We start from the raw sequence: 22,243 nt of genomic DNA, 5'->3' as shown, positions 1-22,243 counted from the left end.
TAATTTTGACTTCGCAGGGATTTTTTTCAACGGATTTATAAGCATCGAGATTTTCAAAAATTGTAAATTTTTTTTTTCATTTCACAGCTTTTTTGACTGGAAAAATTGAAAGGAAAAGAGACAAGAGGGTCTGTAATCATGACTGCAAATTTGAAAAAATTATGTAAATATGTAGTAAAAAAAGAAAATGCTGATTTTTAGAAGTTTGGTGGCATTTGATTCCCCCTTCCCCTCCCCCTCAGTGGAAAAAATCCTGTGAAATTGCTGGAGTGCAAAAATTCATCACAAGCTCAAATTTTGGAAGGAAAAGTGCATTTTTTGATTTTTAGCGAGTTTTTGAAAATGTTTGGGTAAGAAATAGGAAAAAATCAAAATTTTAACAAAATTGATCTGGTAAGCTGAAATTTGGTGTGGACCCCATTTTGGGCCCTCTTAACCGACTGAACACAGTTCGAGCTGTTTTGAGCCCTTCTGGAGCCTCCGAAAGGTTTTTGAGAATTGAAATTTTCAGGAAATTTTGCCCAGTGAAGCTGGAAAGTTGAAATTTACTTTTTAACTACTCTGAATTACAAGCTGAGTTGATTGGGGATGGTTTCAAGTCATCCTGGAGTCTACATTTCATAACGTTTTTCCAAAATTGTTTGATTTTTGCCACATACCAGTTTGAAATCGTATATTTCTCCAGAAATTTCACTACTGAAAAATTGTTTTCGCAAAAATGGTCAAAAAATCCTGAGTTTTTGGCACAATTAAGTATGAGAAAAATCTTGTTTTTGTTTTTTTTGCTAAAATTATCAGAAAACATTTTTTTTTCTGTGTAAACTGGTATGCAAAGTTGTGTTTTTTTTTACAAAAATTGATAAATTTTCCATTTTTTGTTTTTGTCTAAAAGTCATGTTTTTTTTTTTGCCAAAATGGCCAAATAATGTCCTGGTTTTCTGCCAGAAGTATCATATCGAAAAGTCCTGGTTTTTTGTCAAAATTCGAAGTTTTGCTTTCTTTAATTTTTTCTTTTGAACAAAAAAAAATCTGGAATAAATACATTTAAAGCCTCCTCTTCTCCAAAGTGAACCCCTCCTGCCCATTTTCAATATATTTGATATTTGAATGGTTTGGAAAATCAGAAAAATTGGTAAAATCAGTTTTTTTAGTTTTGTAAACCGCTGAATACCCAGCTGCTTTCTAGCCCCTCCCCTCCCTCCCTCCCTCCAAATGGATTGAAAACGGTTTTGAATTGTTTTCAGCAATTCTGAAGCCTCCAGCGTAATTTTGAAAACCGAAATTTCCACAAAAAATTTACCCAATGAAGTTGAAAAGTTGAAATTCATTTCATCAGTTAAAAATTCTACGTGCTGAGTCGATTGAATGGGATTCCAATGCGTTCTGGAGTCTCTAGCATTCCTTTTTTTTCAAATTCCAGTTTTCTCAAAAATATCAAGGCACTTTTTGAAGATTTGGAATTTCTAAAATTTAGCTAGAGGTTCCAGAATGGGTTGAAATCGCCTCCAAGCGACCCAATTTGTTGAAATTGAGGCGTGAAGTAAATTTTTTAGCTTCCTAACTTTATTGGGTAAAATTTTGTGGGAATTTCAACTTGAAAAAAATCTACTGCAGACTCCAGAACTGCTCAAAATGATTCCTTTCCGATTGAGAGAGGGCAGAGGGGGGGGGGAGTCCGAACCAATTTTGGATTTATTTGGTGATTTTGGAAACATTTTGATTTTTTTTTCATAATTTTTGACTTTTGAGCCAAATTTTATTTTTAAAATTCATCGAAAATCGAAACATGCAATTTAGCTTTGTGCTCTACACAAAATTTTCTTCCAGTTTCTTGTACAGGTTTTGAACTTTAAGGATAGAAAAATCTCCTTTTTTAGTCAAAATGAGCATTTTGGGGAATTTACTTGGTTTTTCATAATTCAGTTGTGTTCTTTCGAACAATTCAAATTTATCAGCTATTCGTTGAATCAATTTAGATAAGGAATCCGGAAATGACTAATGTGGATTCTTGGTAGGCCTAAATACGATTTCGTGGAATTCGGGAATTCTATTATTAGAAGAAGCCAAGAAAACGTGAATTAGTCAATAAGATACTCAAATGAAGAAGGAAAGAAGATAATACCTGCTTGATAGACAACCAAAAGTGACTATGGATAGGCAAGCGGGGGGGGGGGGGGGAGGGTTGAGGCCAATACCAAGTAACCTTCCCCCGACCTTTGATCAGCCTTCAATAGGTACAGTGAAAATGTAATCAAAATATGAGAAACTTATCATGTCCATATTTGTTGGGGTCGAGGAAAAATATGTATCTGGTAGGTGGAAAGCTACGTATCTAAAGTAGAGCTGTAGTAATGAAGAGAGGGGCCTGTAAGAGAACGAAAGTATGGAGGCTAAAGCACGGAGTAAAAAGAGGTCCTTGGTGCTATCGAATGCTTGTTAGTGTATGTATGTGTGTGAGTAAATATTGCAGCAACAGCAGGTTTTCATCGTTGTGTGAGTGGTATGTAGATGTAGTAGAAGTATCAAACGTCTGTATAACATTTTACATTAACATTACACACTGTCTGCGAGGTTGTGTGATGAACGTACTATATGTGTTTGTGTGTTGGTATTGGTCGGAAAAAAGGGGGTCGTGAGAAGGGCGAAAAGAGAGGTAGTTGGTGTCTCTCTCGCTCTCGTACGAACTGATAGGGCCAGGTTTCTGTTTCCGTCTTTGTCTCGCTCTCTCGCCAATTCTGTGTATAAGGCCCTCATCGCTGTATGATCCCTGCTCGTTTCACTCAGCCTACAGATGACTGAGAACGGGAGAGGTGTGTTATTTGATGACGATCTTTTTTTTTTCCTTCATTCTTTCTCTGGTTATGTGGTTCTCTCTCGCTCTCTCGCTTGCAGTCCCATGGTGGGTCGTGGGTTATATTATAGGATGGATGGAATACCGTCGAGTGTAGAGGTATAGGACTGGATCTCTCGCTCCCTCGACGCTAGGCGCGAGCTGGCGCTGGCGAACTCGCAGCCGTACTGTTTCTAAACGCCGCCGCGCGACGCGGCGCGCCTGTTTTGCCGTACCCTCCTCCTCCTCCCCGGTGGGTGATTTTGCCGCCGCCGTTTCCTCTCCCTGCCTGCCGTTTCAGCGGCGCTGCTGGCGCTCAAGGCGGCGGCGATCTCTAGCACGCGAACTCGTGTCATTTGTAGGTATTAGTGTCCAACCTACCTACCTAGACCTAATACTTGAACTATGTGCTGCATCATCAGTGGTGCCAACGTATTCGTGAAAAAGTAACGGAAAGAAGTCATTTATGGATTATTTCGGGAATTGAGATGCGATTTTTGGAACCCCTGAAAAGAGAAAATAGTTTCGAAAAGTCGCCTACGACGAGTTGTAGGCCTACTGCGGTTAATTTTTCGTGATTAATGTTCTTTGGGTTTTGGAAAATGCGCGAAAATTGAAAAACAGTGAATTCTACAGCTCGTTTGAAGAGGACAGTGATTGTAGGAAATTGTATCAAATGGTCGAGTGTGTTGGAAAGACGATTTTTTTGACATTTTCACTATTTTGATCATCTTTTTAGAGTAGAATGGATTTTGATAATTCTTTAGAAAAAATTTTGCATAATTTTGGGTACATTGGAGAGGCTAACCTTGATGAAAATTTTGCGAAAATTTGGTCAAAAATGTCATTTGTCAGTCGAATTGATCTACTTTCTTGTGTGATTGCCTCAAATTCCAGAAAAAAGTCCACTAGCAGTGTAATTGGTTGATGAAATAGCAAAGATTGTTCAAAAATTGAAAGAAAATACCCTTTTTGAAAAAATTGCCTCGAATCAAGTTTGTTGAAAATTTGCTTTTGAACTCAGACTCCTAAAATTTCTTCGTGATCTTCTGAAAAGGTCAAGAAGATGCACAATAATCATCGACCAAATTTAAAGGTGCCAAAGTTGATTTTTGGGCTTTCCAGAGCGATTTGAAATTTCTGAAAAAAATTGAAAAATTGTTGGAGGCTCCAAAATGGACCAAAATTAGTGGTTTTTGACGCGTGAGAGTTGAAGTGATCCGAAGGAATCATTTAGATTGGTTCACTTAGCTCAAAAAAATGTACACTTCACGAAAAAGTTTGAAAATGGCCCTTAGAACAGTTTTTTGAAGTTACTTAATTTTCAAAGATTGGTCAGAAGTTCAAAAATGGTTCTTGAAGCGTTCACTGTAAGTTTGAATGTGAAACAGAAATGAAGAGGCAAAAAATTGTAGGAACTGTGAAGAAGCAATGTCAAATTTGATGTTGAAACATTCCAAATTAATAGTAGATGGGCCACTTGGTATCTAAGAGATGTTTTATGCCTCCAACTTGCAAGTATTTTGACCTACAAAAAAAATTAAGTGAATAGATGAGCCACAACACAGATTTTCTTGCAATAAATTGTATCGAGATCATTTTTTTTTCAATAAATTTTCTCAGGAAATACGAAAATGTGTCTGGGAATAATAATTTGTGTTTAGGTTGAAAACTGACGATGGCATTCGTTTTATAGGAGAAAAAACCACCTCTCCACTTTCCATCGTCACCTTTCAACCTTTATGAATACTTTCCAATTGGATGAATTTTGGTGAAATTTTCCGATTGAAAAATCTATAAATTTTTTCGAAAAATGGTTAGGGGTTGTCATGACTACGCTTACATATACCCCTGTGCTGGACGAGCGCGGTGAGGTAACGGTATGGCGCCTGCGCTTGCCTATTTGCGACTAGATTAGAAATGAAATTTCCCTGCATATGCACGAAAAAGCTTTTTGGACGCGAGCTTACCTACCTGTAAAAGGAAAGGTATTCGTGTAGAAAATTTTTCCGCCGGAATTACGACGAAGTACGAGTAGTAGAATGAATGGCGAATGAATCAATTGGTTATTAGGTGTGATGCCGGCTGTATAGCGAATGTAAACAGTGGCATGTTAATACGCGTTCTTTTCCAAGACTGCAGTAGACTATGCACGTGTTTTCTGGCTGTGTGTGCTTGCTGTTGCTGTATTCATCGTCGTCGTCGTGTTATTCATCTTCCGCTGTTAGTTCTCTCTTCTCTCGCATCTAGTATATCTTCTCTGTGGGTCATTCTCATTCATTATTATTATTACGCGAGCAATTAAGTAATACGCGTCGCGCTGCAGCGAGTCTTTGGTGTGCGGGATGGATGCGGAGGTGAGTTGTTGAGTAAGGTGTGTGTGAGTTTGAGGGTGGTTGGTTGAGAGTTTGATTTTTGAGATGTGAAAGACTGAAAATGGTAACTGGGGAAAAAGGGTGATTCGAGTTTGTAAATGGTGCATTTTATTGAGATCTGTGGTTGTTTTGCTTAACTCATGATCAGAGTTGCCTCATCTTTGATTCTTCGATGGCTTGACTTCTTCGATTTTTTTCCCTTCTGGTTTGTGTTGAAAGGGTCATTTACCTTGAGGAGTTGATTTGAGAAATCATGAATCACATCACAGTATGGATTTTGATTAAGGCACTCGCGAGTGTTGATTGCACATGTCTCAAGATGACCTACTTTACTGAGGAAACCTTCAGTTACTGACTACATTGAGGTATGCTCTCAGTTCACCTGTTGTTTTGCTCAGTATATGTCCATCAACTCAAGGCACTTCTAATGGAACTGAGGAAGCTTCTAGTTACTAGCATCACTGAGGCAGAAGCATCCTCTGACCTCTTGGTCCACTCACAGATTTCCTCAGTACATCTTGACATTGGCCCAAATTAGTTCTCTTGAGACTGAGGAAAGTTCCAGCTACTGACTTTGCTGAGGAAGCTTCTAGTTACTTGCATCACTAAGAAAGAGGCATCCTTTGGCATTTGGGTCCACCCTCAGGTTTCCTCAGTACATCAACATGTCAACATTGACCACAGAGGAAACTTCTAGTTACTGGCATCATTGAGGAAGAGGCATCCTCTGACCTTTGGGTCCACCCTCAGGTTTCCTCAGTACATGTCAACATGGGCTCAAAATAGCTCTCTTGTTAGGTGGAAACCTCTACAGTTACTGACTGAACTGGAGAGACAGTTGTTGACATCACTTAGCTCTTGAGGAGTCGGGCAGAAGCATCCTTTGACCTCTTGGTCCACCCACAGGTTTCCTCAGTATACATGATAACATTGGCCCAAATTAGCTCTATTGAAACTGAGGAAAGTTCCACCTACTGAGTTACTGACTTTGCTGAGGAAGCTTCTAGTTACAAGCATCACTGAGGAAGAGGCACCCTTTGACCTTTGGGTTCATGTCAACATTGACCCGAGTGAGCTCTCTTGAGACAGATGAAAGTTCTAGCCACTGACTTAGTGACTTTGCTGAGGAAACTTCTAGTTACTGGCATCAGGCATCACTGAGGAAGAGGCATCCTCTGGCCTTTGGGTACATGTCAACATTGACCCAAGTGAGCTCTCTTGAGACAGGGGAAAGTTCTAGTTACTGGCATCACTGAGGAAGAGGCATCCTTTGACCTTTGGGTCCACCCTCAGGTTTCCTCAGTATACATGTCAATGTTGACCCTAGTGAGCTCTCTTGAGACTGAGGAAAGTTCTAACCACTGACTTTGCTGAGGAAACTTCTAGTTACTGGCATCACTGAGGAAGAGACACCTTTTGACCTGTAGGGGCTGTAGGTTCTCCCTCGGGTTTCCTCAGCACATGTCAGCATGGGCTCAAAGTAGCTCTCTTGGAGGGAAACTTCTACAGTTACTGACTGGGCTGGGTGAGTGGGGAGACAGTTGCTGACATCATTGAGGGTTCCTTCAGATCCACCAACATTGTCCAAAGGTTTCCACAATACATGACTTTATGAGCTCAAGTCAGCTCTCTTGGAACTGAGGACACTTTTGACTACTGACATCACTTAGGAGACCTCTATGTCCAACCTAGCATGTTTCATCAGTTGTGTGAATAAGCAGTAAGCACTTACATTATTCAAGTGCTGACATCACTGAGGAAATTTCATGGGGTTGGATCCAGAGGTCTCCTCACCAAAGTCATTGCCTGAAGATAAAAGTTGACTTGAGCTTATGCTGCATTGAACTTACTGAAGGAACCTTTGAGTGGACCTAGAGGATTCCTCAGTGACGTCAGTACATGCACATGGAGTGCTGACATTTTGCTGACATCACTGAGGAATCCTGTAGACCCAGTCCCGGAAGTTTCCTCAGGAAGCACACATGTCTGTATAGGCTCTAGCCAGCTCTCTTACCTCATCATCTTGTTTTTGGTTCAGTTCAATAGCAGCGCACATCGTGTCAAGTATTTATCCACAGATTGATGAACTATGTATGTATTTACATTACATCTGGCTCACTTTCGAATGTCTCCATACGTACTGTACGTTTATTTTTCAGGTGTTGGTTCGCTTCGCCGCGGTATTGACAGTGTCTAGCTGTCGCGTTCTCTTCTCTACGTTTAATTTACCGTCTACCATTATTTCTGTAACAGAAGCGGGTCTTATTTGCGTTGAAATATGGTCATAAATTAGAAGCTGATTTTGTTATCGCTCGCGTGCCACGAATTACGATTACGAAGCTCGATCAAATTGAAATGACTATGTGCAGTGGTCCGATTCAACCCTTTCTTTTTGTAGCCCTATCCCAAAATTTTCACTATTGGGAGCCGAAATGCATGAAAGGACAGGTTGCTGCTGTGCATTTGCATTTTCGTGTTGTATGGGTTTATGAATATGTGACTGGACTATTGATGAGATGTTATTTGAAATGATTGTTCTTACCAGTATCGGATTTAGTTGTATGTGGTGATATCTTGGGCTACCTATTTTTGGATTTGGCATCTCCTGTGTTAGAGAATTGGATAGGTAGGTAGTAGGTACCTTGCCTATCACTATCGCTGTCTTCCCTATCAATAATGTGATATGAAAATGTAAAGGAAAAGATGTGATGAGGTGCTACAGCATGTGACCATGGGGCAAATGGAAGGGTATCCCCTTATCAGCACCTTGAGGTGAAGGGATTGCCTATTACCATTACCTATATCAAGAGCACCTTTCCTCATGATGTAAACACGAATGTAGGTAAATACTTGATACCTACTTCGTTACCTGCGAGCTTCATGATGAGTTTTCACACATCCTTGTGCTCAATATGCATTCCATATGCATTTATTGTAATGATGACTTGATGAGGTAGGTATGTTGATATGAAAATAGGTATCTTGTTATCTTGCCACGCCACAAATTGCTCGCCTACCTCTCTATCTACACTATGATGACGTTATTGATGATGATGATGATGATGATGATAGTGATCATGATGATGATGATTGATATTAGTATCAATATTGGTAACACTGGCGGCGTCGGTGGCTACCGCTGCGGCTGCCGTCGTCGTCGTCGTCGTCGCTGCCGCCGCCGCGGATGAGGTAATTCTGTGACTTGATGTGCGGGGTTGCAGGGCAGAAAGGGGGTGTGTGAGGGCTCGGGCTGTGCGGGGCGGAGGGGGGGAGGGGGAGTCGGGAGTTGCACCGCGGAGCGGTATCTGCAGGCGGCTGCGGCGTGGTTGGCGGGAGGGCAGCGGATTTCTCGAAAAGCGGTCGTAGAGAAGCGGGCGGACGTGCAAAAACCCATGCACGAGCGTTCAGGCGCGCGCTAGGTTTTATTCACTGGTCGTCGTTGTTGTTGTTGATGGCGATGTTGTTGTTGTTGCTGCTGTTGTTGTTGTTGTTCTTTCGGCGTGTTTTTCTTCTCTCTGCGCTTCGTTTTGTGTGTCTTGTTCTTATTGTGAATTCCTCTTTGTAGCGTGTCGTTCCCTCCCCGCGCCGTGTCGCGTCGCTCCTCGTTTTCGAAACTAGCTAGGACGGTGCGCGGCGTGGTGAGTTTAGCGCGAGCGAAACATGCCGCCCCTCCGTTTCATAAATGGTTTCGACCAATCGTCGTTTCTCTTTTGATTTCGTCGTTCGTAAAACAACGACTGATTTTTCCCTTTCCCTTGCCCTTCGTGTACCTAGAGCATTTTTCCTCTTTGTATGAATATCTTTTTTTTTTTTTCTGATGATCTGAGTAATTTTTTTTTGCCTCATATTTTTAGGTTTCGATAATACACGTATAAAGTTTTGAAAAAAAATTTTAGACTCGGATATCGTATTCTCGACACTTTGAAAAATTCGAAAAAAAATTGTTACTTTTTTTTCGAGAGTTATTGAGAGTACGTTGCAAGGTGATTAGCGAGCTCGTGTAACGGGACCAGAGTGCATAGTCGAGTTGTGTGAGGCATCAGAATACCTACCTACTTGGATACTCACTTACCTATCTACGTGTTTTGTAAAGAAATTTATCGATTTTCAAGATGGCGGACGCGTCACCAGATCCGGGGATTTTTACGCGACCGTGTTACGCCTCAAGCTGCCGCAGCAGCAGGTGTGTGTGTAGGCAATAGGCATAAATGACGTGGCGAAAGCGAAAAAATCACATCACGCCCTTGATTTTTTTTTCCTAGCCTAAGTCGAACTGGTAATTTTTTTCATAGTAAATATTCAACTCGAGTAATTTCGCTGATCAGAATGGAAATTTTTGGATGCATTTTTTCGAGAGTCTGATCTCAGATCACGTAAAGCTTGAGATTTGGATTCTGTGATATGTGTGTGAGATGATGATGATGATACGAGTATGTAGAACACTCATTAGCCATTATTATAGAAAAAAGTTGAGTTTTGAGAGTTATGTACTGAAATTACGACGACGACGACGACGTGTTTAATGTGCGAAAATAATACACGTATGAGGTGGTGGATCGAGGTGCGAAAAATGAAATTATTCAAAATGGTAATTTTAACTGCGGCCGTCATTAGTCGTGCTGTCGGACAATAAACGATTAATTGGTCATGTGCGCCGTCGTTGATGCATTTGATTATATCAAAGGAATAACACACAGGTACCCGCGATTATATGGCAGAGGTTTTCGTTATATAGCAGGTATATATTTCTCTCCTCGTGTTATACGTCGTATTATTGGCCGGAAGTGTATAGCGCCGCCATCGTGGATCAGTTTTTGTTGTTATTGCCTAATGAAAACTGATGACTGATGTGTAAGGAAATTTCACGCGACGATGTCATCTTGCACTCTGTTGTTGTGGAGTTGAAAAAGAAGATACTTGAAGATGTTTGGGTGTGTTATTATGCGTCTGGTCGAGAGAATTATCTTCTCTTTTGTGGGTTTTGTATGCTTTCATATACCTGAGAAGTATTCAAAACACCTGAATATTTTCGAAGTTGAAATGATTTGCGAACATTTTAAAGAGTCTAGCGGAGCTGATGAATAATTAGATGCAGTTGTGAATTGTGATTATCAGCAGAGTTGCTAAATTGCTTTTACTAGCTAGTAGGGAAATTCCAATCTTGAGAAAAATGTTCGGTTTATAGACTGGTTGACCTTTCTGGACTGAAAATCTGAATTTTATCTAATACCTAAGTACCTAATATTTCAAGTTTTTTTTTTTTATGAAATGCAACCAAATTCATCATATGATGGCAGAATTGTGAAGATTATTTTTGCGAATTTTTAGGTTTTAGGACTTTGATTTTGGTTCAAGCTTTTTGGTTTCATTTTTTTCTAAAAATTTAATTTTTCAACTCATTTTCAATTTTTTCCTCAATTTTTTTCTCAATTTTCTTCTGTTCAATTCTCACAATCTTGGTTTCAATTTTAAAAGTATGAAGGCTTGAAGGCGAAAAATGATCGTGGCATGAGCCATTGATGTCATGAAATTGCCAATGCTACGAAATGAGTAGAAAAATGAAAAAAAAAAGTTTCTGTAGGTGTTTTTGGTTCTTTTTTGGGGTTCTGTTAGTTATCATTTTCACTCGCAAAAACAAAAATTATTCGAAAATTGAAATTTTAATCGAACCTATTTTATTTTAGGGGAGGGGGAAGGGGGTTAATTTTTGTTTCTACGAAACTCGAAATGAAAACCATGCAAAATTTGTGTAATAGTTGTGAAATTCTGATTTTTAGGGTAAGGCTAAGGGGTTCTATTTTTGATTTTCTTATTTTTAAACAAAAATGAAAACGAAAAAAAATGTACCTACTATTCGGCATTTTCAACAGAGATTGCAAAAATCGAGAAAAGTACCATTGTTTTTTTTTGTCAATAATTGCCAAAAATTCGTGATTTCTGGTAAAATAGTCATTTTTGATTTTTGCCAAAAATTGTGAAAAATTCTCGTTTTTTTTTCCGATATAAAATTCAAAAAAGATCTACTTTTTTCTCAAAAATTGTCCAAAAGTCTTGCTTATGACCATAAAAATGCCAACTTGTTAGCTAGTAAAAAGTCTCAATTTTTTGAAAAGAATTCTCAGAAATTGTTTTTGTCAAAATTGTCAAATTTTGGTTTTTTAAGAATTTTTTTTTGAATTACCTATTCAAAATTAGTTTTGCTTTATTGTATTTTCCAATAATTCCCAAAAAGTCCTGTTTTTTTGCTAAAATTGTTGAAGTCTTGCGTTTTCCCCTAAAATTGTAAAAAATTGTCATTTTTTCGTTAAAAAATTCAAAAAGTTCTATTTTTTGAAAAAAATTCCCAGAAATTGTTTTTGTCAAAATTGTCAAATTTTGGTTTTTTAAGATTTTTTTTTTTTGAATTATTCAAAATTAGTTTTGCTTTATTGTATTTTCCAATAATTCCCAAAAAGTCCTGTTTTTTTGATAAAATTGTTAAAGTCTCGCGTTTTCCCCCAAAATTGTAAAAAATTGTCATTTTTTCTGGAAAAAATCTCATAGTCTCACTTTTTTTTAAAAAGTTGTCTAAGGTTTCGTTTTTTTTTGCCAAAAATTGCTAAAATATTTACTTTTTCACCAAAAATTGCCAAAATGTATCCTCTTTCATCCAAAAGTTTCAAAATAGGTCAACTTTTTAAAATGAAAAATTATTAGGGCATTTCAGTTTATAATATTCTGTTTTTTTGTAATGTTTTTTTTTTCATGTGTAACTAAAATGTTTTGCTGGCGTTTTGTCTCCTGTTACGAGTACTTTTTTTTTTTTTTGGAAATAATTTTAAAATTATGTTTTTTGCACTATATTATTATGATCTGCGGAATTTTGCGCGTGTTTTTTGGTTTTTAGTTAGTTTTGTTTTCAAACTCAGACAGTGGCGTAGCCAGGATTTTCTCAAGGAGGGGGCAAAACCAGATTTTTAGGCATGAAAAATCGAAATGAAGGGTAATTTTCTGGAAATCTATTGTAATGTGTGGTGATTTCATGAAAATGAAGGCAAAATTATTGCTCGAGCGAAGCGAGAGCGAAAATTTTTCGAAAAAATGGGTCCAAACAACGAAAACACGTCCATTTTTGCATGTTTTCTTTCAAATTCGAAAACCGAGAATAATGCAAAACAAAATGAAAACTCAAACAATTTTTGGGGGGAGGGGGGGTGAAGCTGAGAGGTCTGATTTTTATCTTCATACCTGAAAACAAAAACCATGCAAGACTAAGAAAAAAAAAATGAAAGATTGAAAAACCATTGAAAAATTTTCTTGAATTTTTTCAATTTTTTTTTTTTTTGGTTTTCACGCGAAACTAAAAATGAAATTTGAAACAGCTTTTTTTCAATTTTCGTTTTAAACCCAGAAACAAAAACCATCAATTGATACGGTGCACTTTAAAAATGGGGGGGGGGGGGGTTGGTTGAACCGAGGGGTGCCTAATTTTGAAAATTTGTCAACTTGATCAACTTGATAATAAGATGTTTTGTTGTAAAATTTAATATGTGCTTGTATAGAGTCCTCGAAGGTCCAAAATATGAAGCATCCCTGTGTTAAATAACCCCCCCCCCCCACATTTCTTGAGTGCACCGCGTCGCCTTGAATTCTGCCATTAATGTTTTTTTATAGTTTTTGTGTTTGAAATTCAAGGTTGAAATCAAAAACCATTCAAATCTGGAAATTCAAGTTGAAACAATTTTTTTTGGGGGGGGGGGGGGGAGTCAATCTTTGTTTTTGAACAAAACCGAAAACCATGCAAAACTTGGTCGTAGTTGAAACACAATTTTTTAGGTGGGGGGGGGGGTTGTTTCAGGTTCTATTTTCATACACCAGAGTACGAAAACTGTGGAAAACTATTATCGAAATTGAAATACAAAGTTTTGTTTCTTTGATGTTTTTTGGTTTTTTTGGTTGTCAATTTTCGTTTCAGTTTCAGGTATTCATTTACCTTTTTTTTATGGTATTTATGTGTTTGTGTTTGAAAGTTTTTAAAAATTTCTTTTTATAAAAGAAATTCTAAAAGTGAAAACTGCATGTATGGTTATTACGTTTGATTCTTCATGCTATTCAATTCATGTAAATCAAGAACTGTGAAAAGATTTGAAGCTTGGTCCATTCAACGTTTTTTAGATGTCTGCTGACTAATACCTGAAATTTGAGTCGAGCAGTAGTGATGTCCTCACTGCAGCTAGGCCTGACATGAAATGGTTTTACTTTAGTTCAGTTTCAGAAATTACTTAAGTATGTACATTGATGTGTTGAGAATAGAGAGACGAGAAGCTGATTAATTATAACAGTTGGTTGAATAAAATTGGAACAAAATTCTCGATGGCCTTGATTTTGATACCTACGAGATGAAGTACGTTAGTCTTGTTCGTCTATTCGAGTGCAAAATTCTCATATTAATTAAATTCGTATCAAAATTACAAATTAAGAGTGAACCACCTGTTAGAGATTTGGTCAGTAATTAAAAAATTTGAAGTAAAACTGCACCTATTAGAATTTTAAGGCCGGTTGACCTGGTCTTAGGAATGCATTTTTCTGGTGTTCATAACAGTTCATCTGTTACCTGCTTGTGTATAGTTTATCGAGTTCCTTGTTCTGCATCATCATTCTTCTTATCCTTTTGAAAGTGAAATTCAAACTGATATGGGTTTATGTTTCTGTCACTGAAAAAAGAGATAGAGATAGCCTTTGATGATACCAAAAAATGGGTCCGAGATTGAAACCAAAATTATGAAAGCCCTTCTGAATAGAACTGAAAAATAAAAACGGATCCAAAAACTGAAACGGAAACCATTTCTTTATTACAGTTATCCATTGAGACCTAGCTCTAATCGTACTAGGTGTAGGTACGTGATACCTATGTGTAGGTACTTGAGACTAATGCGGTGTGAAACTTCTCGCAAACGTACGTAGGTTTTTAGATACTACATTATTGTATAGTGTTGTGGTAATGGTAATATTAAAACGCTGCTGCAGCAGCGACGATAGCATCACGTACTGTATATTACGATAAGTATCTCGAATACTGGCCATATTTAGACTATTATCATTCACCTAATAACTGCGATTGTGTTTGCACATTTGCTCAAATGAACCAATTATAATAATTAAATAATTCGGATCAATGTGTCCCAAAATCGTACTGCTTTCGTATGTACGTATGTAGATGTACAAAACACATCAATACATGTGGCACGATGAGCTAGTTGATTTCATTACCAAATCCTGTTCTGTTTGACGAAAATTTCAAGTTCGTTTGCCTATGATGATTGTGTGAATGTGAAATTTTCCATATTAGGCTCAGAAGTGCAGATCAAGCTTATTCGATTCTGGACGATGTAAAAGTTCATTTTCGAGTACACTTATCACCATATTGCGATCTGTGCTTGTTACAGGCTCAAAAAAAATTCCCTAAAATACCCTTCGAATGGAATCGTGAGCTTTTTAGGCCTCTTTTCGGATGGGAAACTCCACGTTGTGGGATAATTTCTTATAATATTTTTTCGTTTTTGTGTTACGCATCCTCTTTCGTCACTCCCTGCTGTACACCGCCTGCAATCACCTCTTCTATCACATGACCGATCGCCATCTTGGTATTTTTGTTAGTGTTAGTGTGTGTGTGAGTAGTAACGAGTAACGTCGATGACGATGTTGAGTGTGTAGTTGTAGTTGCCACACTGTTGTGTGACCCACCGCCACCGTTTCCCCCTCGGCCCTCGTGCTCTCTGGCAGCGTTCACTGTACAGCAGCGTTCCTTAGTAAGGGTTTGCGCGAAGCGGTTATGACGTCGCCTGCTCCACTCTATCGTAGTGTATATTGCTATGCTATTGCTGCGTTTGTCCTTGGCTACCACGTTTCAACGTTGAATGTTTACCGCTCGTAATTCCTTCTCTTTTTTTTTTTGCAATTTTTTTTTTTTATCTTCGAAAGAGAGTAATGTAACGACTGATTTGTTGTGTTTTTTCGTCTTCGCGGTGGAAAGTGTCGTAGGTATGTGCGAAAATTACTAATTAAATGATAACGTGGTGCTGTTCGGCCCCGTATGCTATATTACGACCGTACGGTACTGATGACTCGTGACGATTCGTTCATTCAGCCAGTGCCAGTGTCAGTGATGATGGTGATGGTGTAGATAGAGGTGAAAAATGATCCTGGTCTTGGATTTTTGAAATTTTGATGGAATATTGTTGGGTGCCTTTGAAGAAAAAATGTTGGAGCCAAAAAAATTTCCCCACCCCCCACTCCTCTTGCCAACAATGGCGAAAAAACGCTTTTTTTGGAGGGGAAAAAAATCATATTTCAACGAATTTTGAATAAAAAAATTTGAATTTACCCAAAATGTGTTGAGGAGACATGAGTTGAGCTACGTGAATTTTTTCAAAAAATTTTTAGCACTCCAGAGGGGAGGTATTGCGAAAAGAAAATTTGAAACCGCCGTATCCTCGAACCTAAATTCTTGTACACAACATTTTTTCTTTCAAAAATATATCTGTGTGAGAACAATAAATTGGAAATTTTTTCGCCAGATGGGTCATTTTTAAAAATTCAAAAAACACTACGAAATGTGGTTTTTCTGTCTTAGCACCACCAAAAAAAGCGATTGTACTGTCGGTAATATAAGTAATTCTGATGCAGGCCTCCAAAAAAACAATAGAAAGCCAACCAATTTCATAAAAACCCAATTTTGGGGCCATATGTACCCCCTCCCCCCCAATTTTGGGGCGAAAGAAGATCGACAATATGGGTATCGTTTTCATATGAATCGAACTCGCTGAACATGAATAAGAAGTTAGATTTGCGGTTGGACCCTCCTAAGGGTCAGATTGGGGAGGGGAAGGGGGTTGCCCAAAATTGGATTTTTCGTTAGATACGTCTTATGCTTGTTGTAGCACTTATTATGCCATGATCAGGAAGTTGCATGGCGTAAATAGCGCTATGATGAAGCAACGCACGTGGCGTCAATTTTTTAATCAGTATTGCCAACTTGGAAAAATTCAAAAAATTTCCCAAATTTTTGGCGATTTTTTGAAATTTAAAATATTGGTACTACTGCGTTCCAAAATTTTTCTTCAGTTTCAGGAATTATATCGTTCAAGATTTTGTCGTCGTTAATGCGAAACATTTAAGCGAATAAAAAATTTTCAAAACACCAACTAACCACAAAAATATACTGGAGTAATTGCACCCCCCCCCCCCGCTGATCCTCCGGGACAACTTTTTTCTTAAAGGGGACATCCTAAGGAACATTTTAAAGCAAACTTGCCCAAAAAAAAGTTGGCCTTACTTACAAAATGGCGGCCATTTTGATTGACAAGTCAGCCGATTTTTCAAGCTTTACAAAGGTAGATCGAAAGATCATGCAATAATTTATCACCTGTCAAAATTTCAAGTGCTAAAGTGCGTTTTTCGATTTTTGGTGAATTTTTGAAAATCGAATTTAGGCCAAAAATGAGGGGAAAAAATCAACATTTTACCAAATTGACCAAGAAGCTGAAATTTTGGATATACCCTATTTTCGACATGCCAAATCGATTTAAAACGGTTTCAAACCGTTTTGAGCAATTCTGGAGCCTCCAGCAGATTTTTGAAACTCGAAATTCCCACAAAATTCCATCAAATTGGAGTTGTAAAGCTAAAATTTATTCTAAAAACTAATTTCAATACGCTACGAAGTACTGAAGGTGAATTTCAAGTCGTTTTTGAGCCTCCAGCGACTTTTTGAAAATTACTGGAGCCTCCAGTAGATTTTTGAAACTTGAAATTTCCCCAAAATTTCATCAAACTGAGGTGGAGAGTCGAAATTCATTTTGCAAACTAATTTCAATACGCTACGAAGTTGACTACTGGTCTATTTCAAGTCGTTTTGGAGCCTCCAGCGACTTTTTGATAGGTTGTATGACGTTTTTTTGAAAAATTGAAATTTCCTAAAAGTAGCTGGAAACTTAAAAACCATTTGAAACCACCATGTAGTCTGCGAAGTAAATTTCAGCTTGCCAACTCCATTTGATAGATTGATGTTGGGGAAATTTAAGTTTCAAAAATCTACTGGAGGCTCCAGTAATTTTCAAAAATGTCGCCGGAGGCCCTAAAATGACTTGAACCCACCTGAAGTCGTCTTCAGAGGGTGTTGAAATTGGAGTGTAGAGTAAATTTCAGCTTTCCATCACCATTTCATGAAATTTTGTGAAAATTTAAATCAAAAATCTGCTGGAGGCTCCGGTAATGTTCAAAAAAGTCGCTGGAGGTTCTAAAATGACTTGAACCCACCTGAAGTCGTCTTCAGAGGGTGTTAAAATTGAAGTGTAGAGTAAATTTCAGCTTTCCATCTCCATTTGATGAAATTTTGTGAAAATTTAAAGTTTCAAAAATCTGCTGGAGACTCCAGTAATTTTCAAAAAAGTCGCTGGAGGCTCTAAAATGACTTGAACCAACCTGAAGTCGTCTTCAGAGGGTGTTAAAATTGGAGTGTAGAGTAAATTTTAGCTTTACAACTCCAATTTGATGGAATTTTGTGGGAATTTCGAGTTTCAAAAACCTGCTGGAGGCTTCAGGAATTTTCAAAAAGTCGTTGGAGGCTCCAAACCGACTTGAAATTCACCTGCAGTACTTCGTAGCGTATTGAAATTAGTTTTTAGAATAAATTTTAGCTTTACAACTCCAATTTGATAAAATTTTGTGGGAATTTCGAGTTTCAAAAATCTGCTGGACAACCTCTCCCTCAATGTGACCCTTAGGAGGGTTCAACGTAAAATCTAATTTCATATTCGTGTTCAGCGAGTTCGATTCATATGAAAACGATACCCATATTGTCGATCTTCTTTCGCCCCAAAATTAGGAGGAGGGGGTGCCTATGGCCCCAAAATGAGGTTTTTTTGACGTTGGTTGGTTTCCTATTGTTTTTGGAGGCCCACATGCAAAATTACAGAATTATATCACTGGCAGTATCGCTTACTTTGGTGGTGCAAACACAATTTTGAGAGTTTTTTAGTTTTTGAAGCTGCCTCACCTGGAGAAAAAATTTGAACAAAATGTACCAATTTATAGTACTCATGCGGATATATTTTTGAGAGGTGCTTAACAATTAGGTTCGAAGATACGGCGATTTCAAATTTTCTTTGTCAATATCTACCCCTTGGGGGGCTAAAAAATTTTGAAAAATTCACGTTGCTGAACTCATGTCTTCTCCTTTATATTTTGGGTGAATTCGAAATTTTTTATTCAAAATTCGTTGAAGTATGATTTTTTTTCTCGAAAAAAAAAACGTTTTTTCGCCATTGTGGGGAAATAGAGGGGGTGGGGAGGAGATTTTTTGGCTCCAATATTTTTTTTAAGGCACCCAACAATGTTTCATCAAAATTTCAAAAATCCGAGAACAGGGACATTTTACCTATTTTACCCGGGAATGTCCATCTGCTCTAGGATTTCGACGAATAGAAGCAGTTCGAGTACATGTGCTATGACGGTGCATCGTTATTATTATTATTGTTGAATTAACGTTCGTATCACTACGACGCGTGTTTTATAATTTACTCGCCGAACGAACGAACGGGCGATGAAGAGATGAGCGAAAATTTCGCATTTTGTTGTCGTATTTTTTGGTGTTGTTGTTGTTGTTGTTTGTGTTGTTGAACGTGCTCGACGTGTAGTGTCAGATCAGCGTCATTGTTTCTATAATTCATTAGTATAGTGCTCGAGTAACTGTAAAAAAGTGAAATAATAAATAGCTGATAGTAATGTGTGTCGCGAGTGCATCTTCGAATACGTTGATGTTGTGATAAAATCGTTATCATCCCGAATGAATGGTCTTTCGGTGAACGTTGAATACCTATCGAATGAATTTCGTTCGAACAGATGTTTATTGATTGATTCCATATTCTTCGTATTACGTTAGGCCTTCTATGCTATGATAACTCGTGTAAGTAGCTCGCTGGAAATTGTAGCTGATGGATCGAATGATTGTGTTTCGTGTCTGTAATAGATGATATTGATTACTCGTTACTTCGACTGTTCTTCGATGAATGGTTGTTCATTTTGTGAATAAATCTCTTTAAGTCGAGTCGCGTCCTCTCGTAATATCTTTACCTGTAGGAGTTGGAGTTATCTCAAAATTCAGTTTATTAACAAATTCACGATTATGTTCGTGAGGTAATTCATAATTTACCTGAATATTAGTAAATTGTGTTTCCGAAAGTATTGAATTATTTTGACGTTGTTGAAATTTTGCAATATTTTTATTCTTTGTTCGAAAAAAAATTTATTTTGGTATCGAAAATTGCGTAACGCGTTGCGTAGTCTCGATGTAATTTTCTAAGGCCTGGTGGAAAAGCGCCAGAGGTAGCGTTTTCATTTTCAATTTAAAAGCGCACTCTAGCGGCGAGTATTGTACCAGCAACTCACCGGCGTTTGGGGGAAAAGCACAGGTATAAGGAAATGGACCGGAACGTTGGGCTTGGGATCGTAGATCTCCCCTCCCCGCTCCCGCTTGGTCTGTGATCTCATATTCTCTCATCGTAATCGTAGAGATGGGGCGATTCGAATCGCGGATCAATTTTGAATCGAATTTTTGCAAATCATCACCAATTTTTCCAATTTTTTTCTCTTGTTTTTGTGATGAAAAATGTCTGATCTGAGAATTCAAGAAACAAATTTTCGGCTATATTACAGCAGGAAGTCGACTGCATGCACCATGCACTATGCAGGTCGATTTCAAGTCGTTTTGGAGCCCCCCAACGACCTTTTGGAAATAACTGGACCCTCCAGCAGATTTTTCAGTGTTCGAAATTTGTACAAAAATTTTACCAGAGTTGGAAATCCAAAATTCACTCTGCACTCCAATTTTTAACACGTTATCAAGTCTATTGTAGGTAGGTTCATAAGTCATTTTGGAGCCCTCCAGCAGATTTTAGAAACTTGAAAGCTGAAATTTCCACAAAATGTCATCGAATGGAGTTTGAAAGTTGAAATTCACACCGCAAACCAATTTTTAACGCGCTATCAAGCCTACTGTAGGTAACTTCAAAAGTCATTTTGGAGCCTCCAGCGACCTTTTTTGAAAATTCCTGGAGCTTCCAGCAGATTTTAGAAATTTTTGAAAACTGAAATTTTGTTTAACGCGCTATCAAGGCTACTGCAGGTGGGTTAAAGTAATTTTGGAGTCAACAGCGACTTTTTGAAAATTCCTAGAGCCTCCAGCAGATTTTAGAAACTTGAAATTTCCATAAAATTTCATCAAATGGATTTAGAAAGTTGAAATTCACACCGCAGACAAATTTTTAAGACGTTATCAAGCCTACTGAAGGTACGTTCAAAAGTCATTTTGGAGTCTCCAGCGACTTTTTGAAAATTACTGGAGCCTCCAGCAGAGTTTTAGAAATTTTTGAAAGCTGAAATTTTGTTTAACGCGCTATCAAGGCTACTGCAGGTCGGTTCAAGTCATTTTGGAGTCAACAGCGACTTTTTGAAAATTCCTAGAGCCTCCAGCAGATTTTAGAAACTTGAAATTTCCATAAAATTTCATCAAATGGATTGAGAAAGTCGAAATTTACTCTACAAACCAATTCCAATACGCTTTGAAGTCGACTGCAGGTGATTTCAAGTGGTTTTGGCGCCTCCAGCGACTTTTTGGGCCATCATGGTAGATAAGGTAACCCTTATTTTTTCAAAATCAGTGTATTCCAAACAGGTATTTTTTTCCCATATCGATTTCATGTTTCTTTGAAAATTTGAAAAATTGCCATTCGATCTCTGTTCGACGTAGAAAGACGAAAATTTACACCCAATTTTTGACATGAATTCCGAGATGGATTACAGCAAGTTCAAATCCGTTTTATTTGGAACATCAAGAAGCTGTTTACTGTTTAGAAACTTCTGTTAAAAAAAAAAAAAAAAAAAAATGCCACAAAACTATCCGAAATATTTCATGTTTTTATTTCATAAAATAACAACATTTAATCCGATTCTTTGAAAACTGAATCGCTAATTTTGAACCGGATTCATTTTTTTTATGTATCGCCCCTTCTCTTTTTTATTGTTTTACGAATTAACGAATAAATGCACGATTGCACGTTATTTTTGAGTCTGAGAAATGATGCTGAGGTGAGGAGTGATTTAAAGTGTATGGATATCTTTTTGAATATTACTTTGCTAATGTTTTTGAAAATGATTGAACGATATCATCGAAAACCATATAGGTAGTCTTTAACTTAGTTTTAGTTGGTTTATTTTAATTATTACCGTATTTTTATTCTTCTATCTTGCACATGTGTAAAATATTCGTTGTTTGATGAAAAATCTTCGTTCTGTTTACAGATAGACAATGGCAGAAGTTATGAATGAATTAAGTGGCAGCAATGGCGAAGTGGATGATGAACATGGTAAGGATGCATCTCATTTTATATAATTGTGTTTTATTATCGAACGAGTATCACGAAATTGATGATTTAGAGTGTTCACTCCCTAATTTTGGGGTTTTATTCGGTTTGGGGAGTGTTAGGTGTGATTTTGCACTATCATCGTACTGACAAGGGAACCTCTTGAGGTGTCACACTCCGATTTGAACGGGGCCGCGATTTTTGGAAAGAGCATAGTCCAGAACCTCGAAAACCAAATTTTCAGCTGCCCAAGTTCATTTTTCGATTTTTGGCGAATTTTTGAAAATTCAAATTTTGTCTGTTTTTTGGCGATTTATGCTTTTTTTTTTTAAAAAAAGTACGTGCTTGATCAATGAAAATGGTCGAAATAAGTCCCAAAACTAATATTAATTACTCGAATTGAAATTTCACCATTTCCAGCCATTCTGGAGCCTCCAGCGCGATTTCTCAATTTCTCCAGAATTTTGAATTTGCTCCAGAAAGCGTGAATATGAAGTTGGGCAGCTAAAAATCGAGTTGTGTATTATACTCGACCTGTTTTACGAGTTTATCTACATTTGAGCCGATTTTGGGAGTGACACCTCAAGAGTGGTTTTTTGATCAGCTTTCTTCAAAATTGAAAAATCCAAAAAATCCAA

The 22,243-nt window shown here is 37.7% G+C and overlaps 1 protein-coding gene across 2 annotated transcripts in view; it reads left to right on the top strand.

The window, feature by feature from the left end:
• Nucleotides 1-22,243, top strand: part of LOC135845922 (uncharacterized) — a 51,122-nt gene that overhangs the window by 10,678 nt on the left and 18,201 nt on the right. The window contains exons 1-2 of one of the 2 annotated variants that reach the window (XM_065364797.1): nt 18,773-19,150; nt 21,544-21,608. In XM_065364797.1, coding sequence (XP_065220869.1) covers nt 21,551-21,608 — 58 coding nt within the window. In that variant the 5' untranslated portion in view covers nt 18,773-19,150; nt 21,544-21,550. Of the gene's footprint in view, nt 1-18,772; nt 19,151-21,543; nt 21,609-22,243 lie in introns of those variants that run through there. The other variant, XM_065364796.1, reaches the window with a different exon arrangement.

The sequence above is a fragment of the Planococcus citri genome, chromosome 4 (assembly GCF_950023065.1).
Source record: "Planococcus citri chromosome 4, ihPlaCitr1.1, whole genome shotgun sequence".
In the NCBI taxonomy this organism is placed as follows: Eukaryota; Metazoa; Arthropoda; class Insecta; order Hemiptera; family Pseudococcidae; genus Planococcus; species Planococcus citri.
Note: the sequence above shows the minus strand (reverse complement) of the source record. Positions and strands in the feature narration are given on the sequence as shown.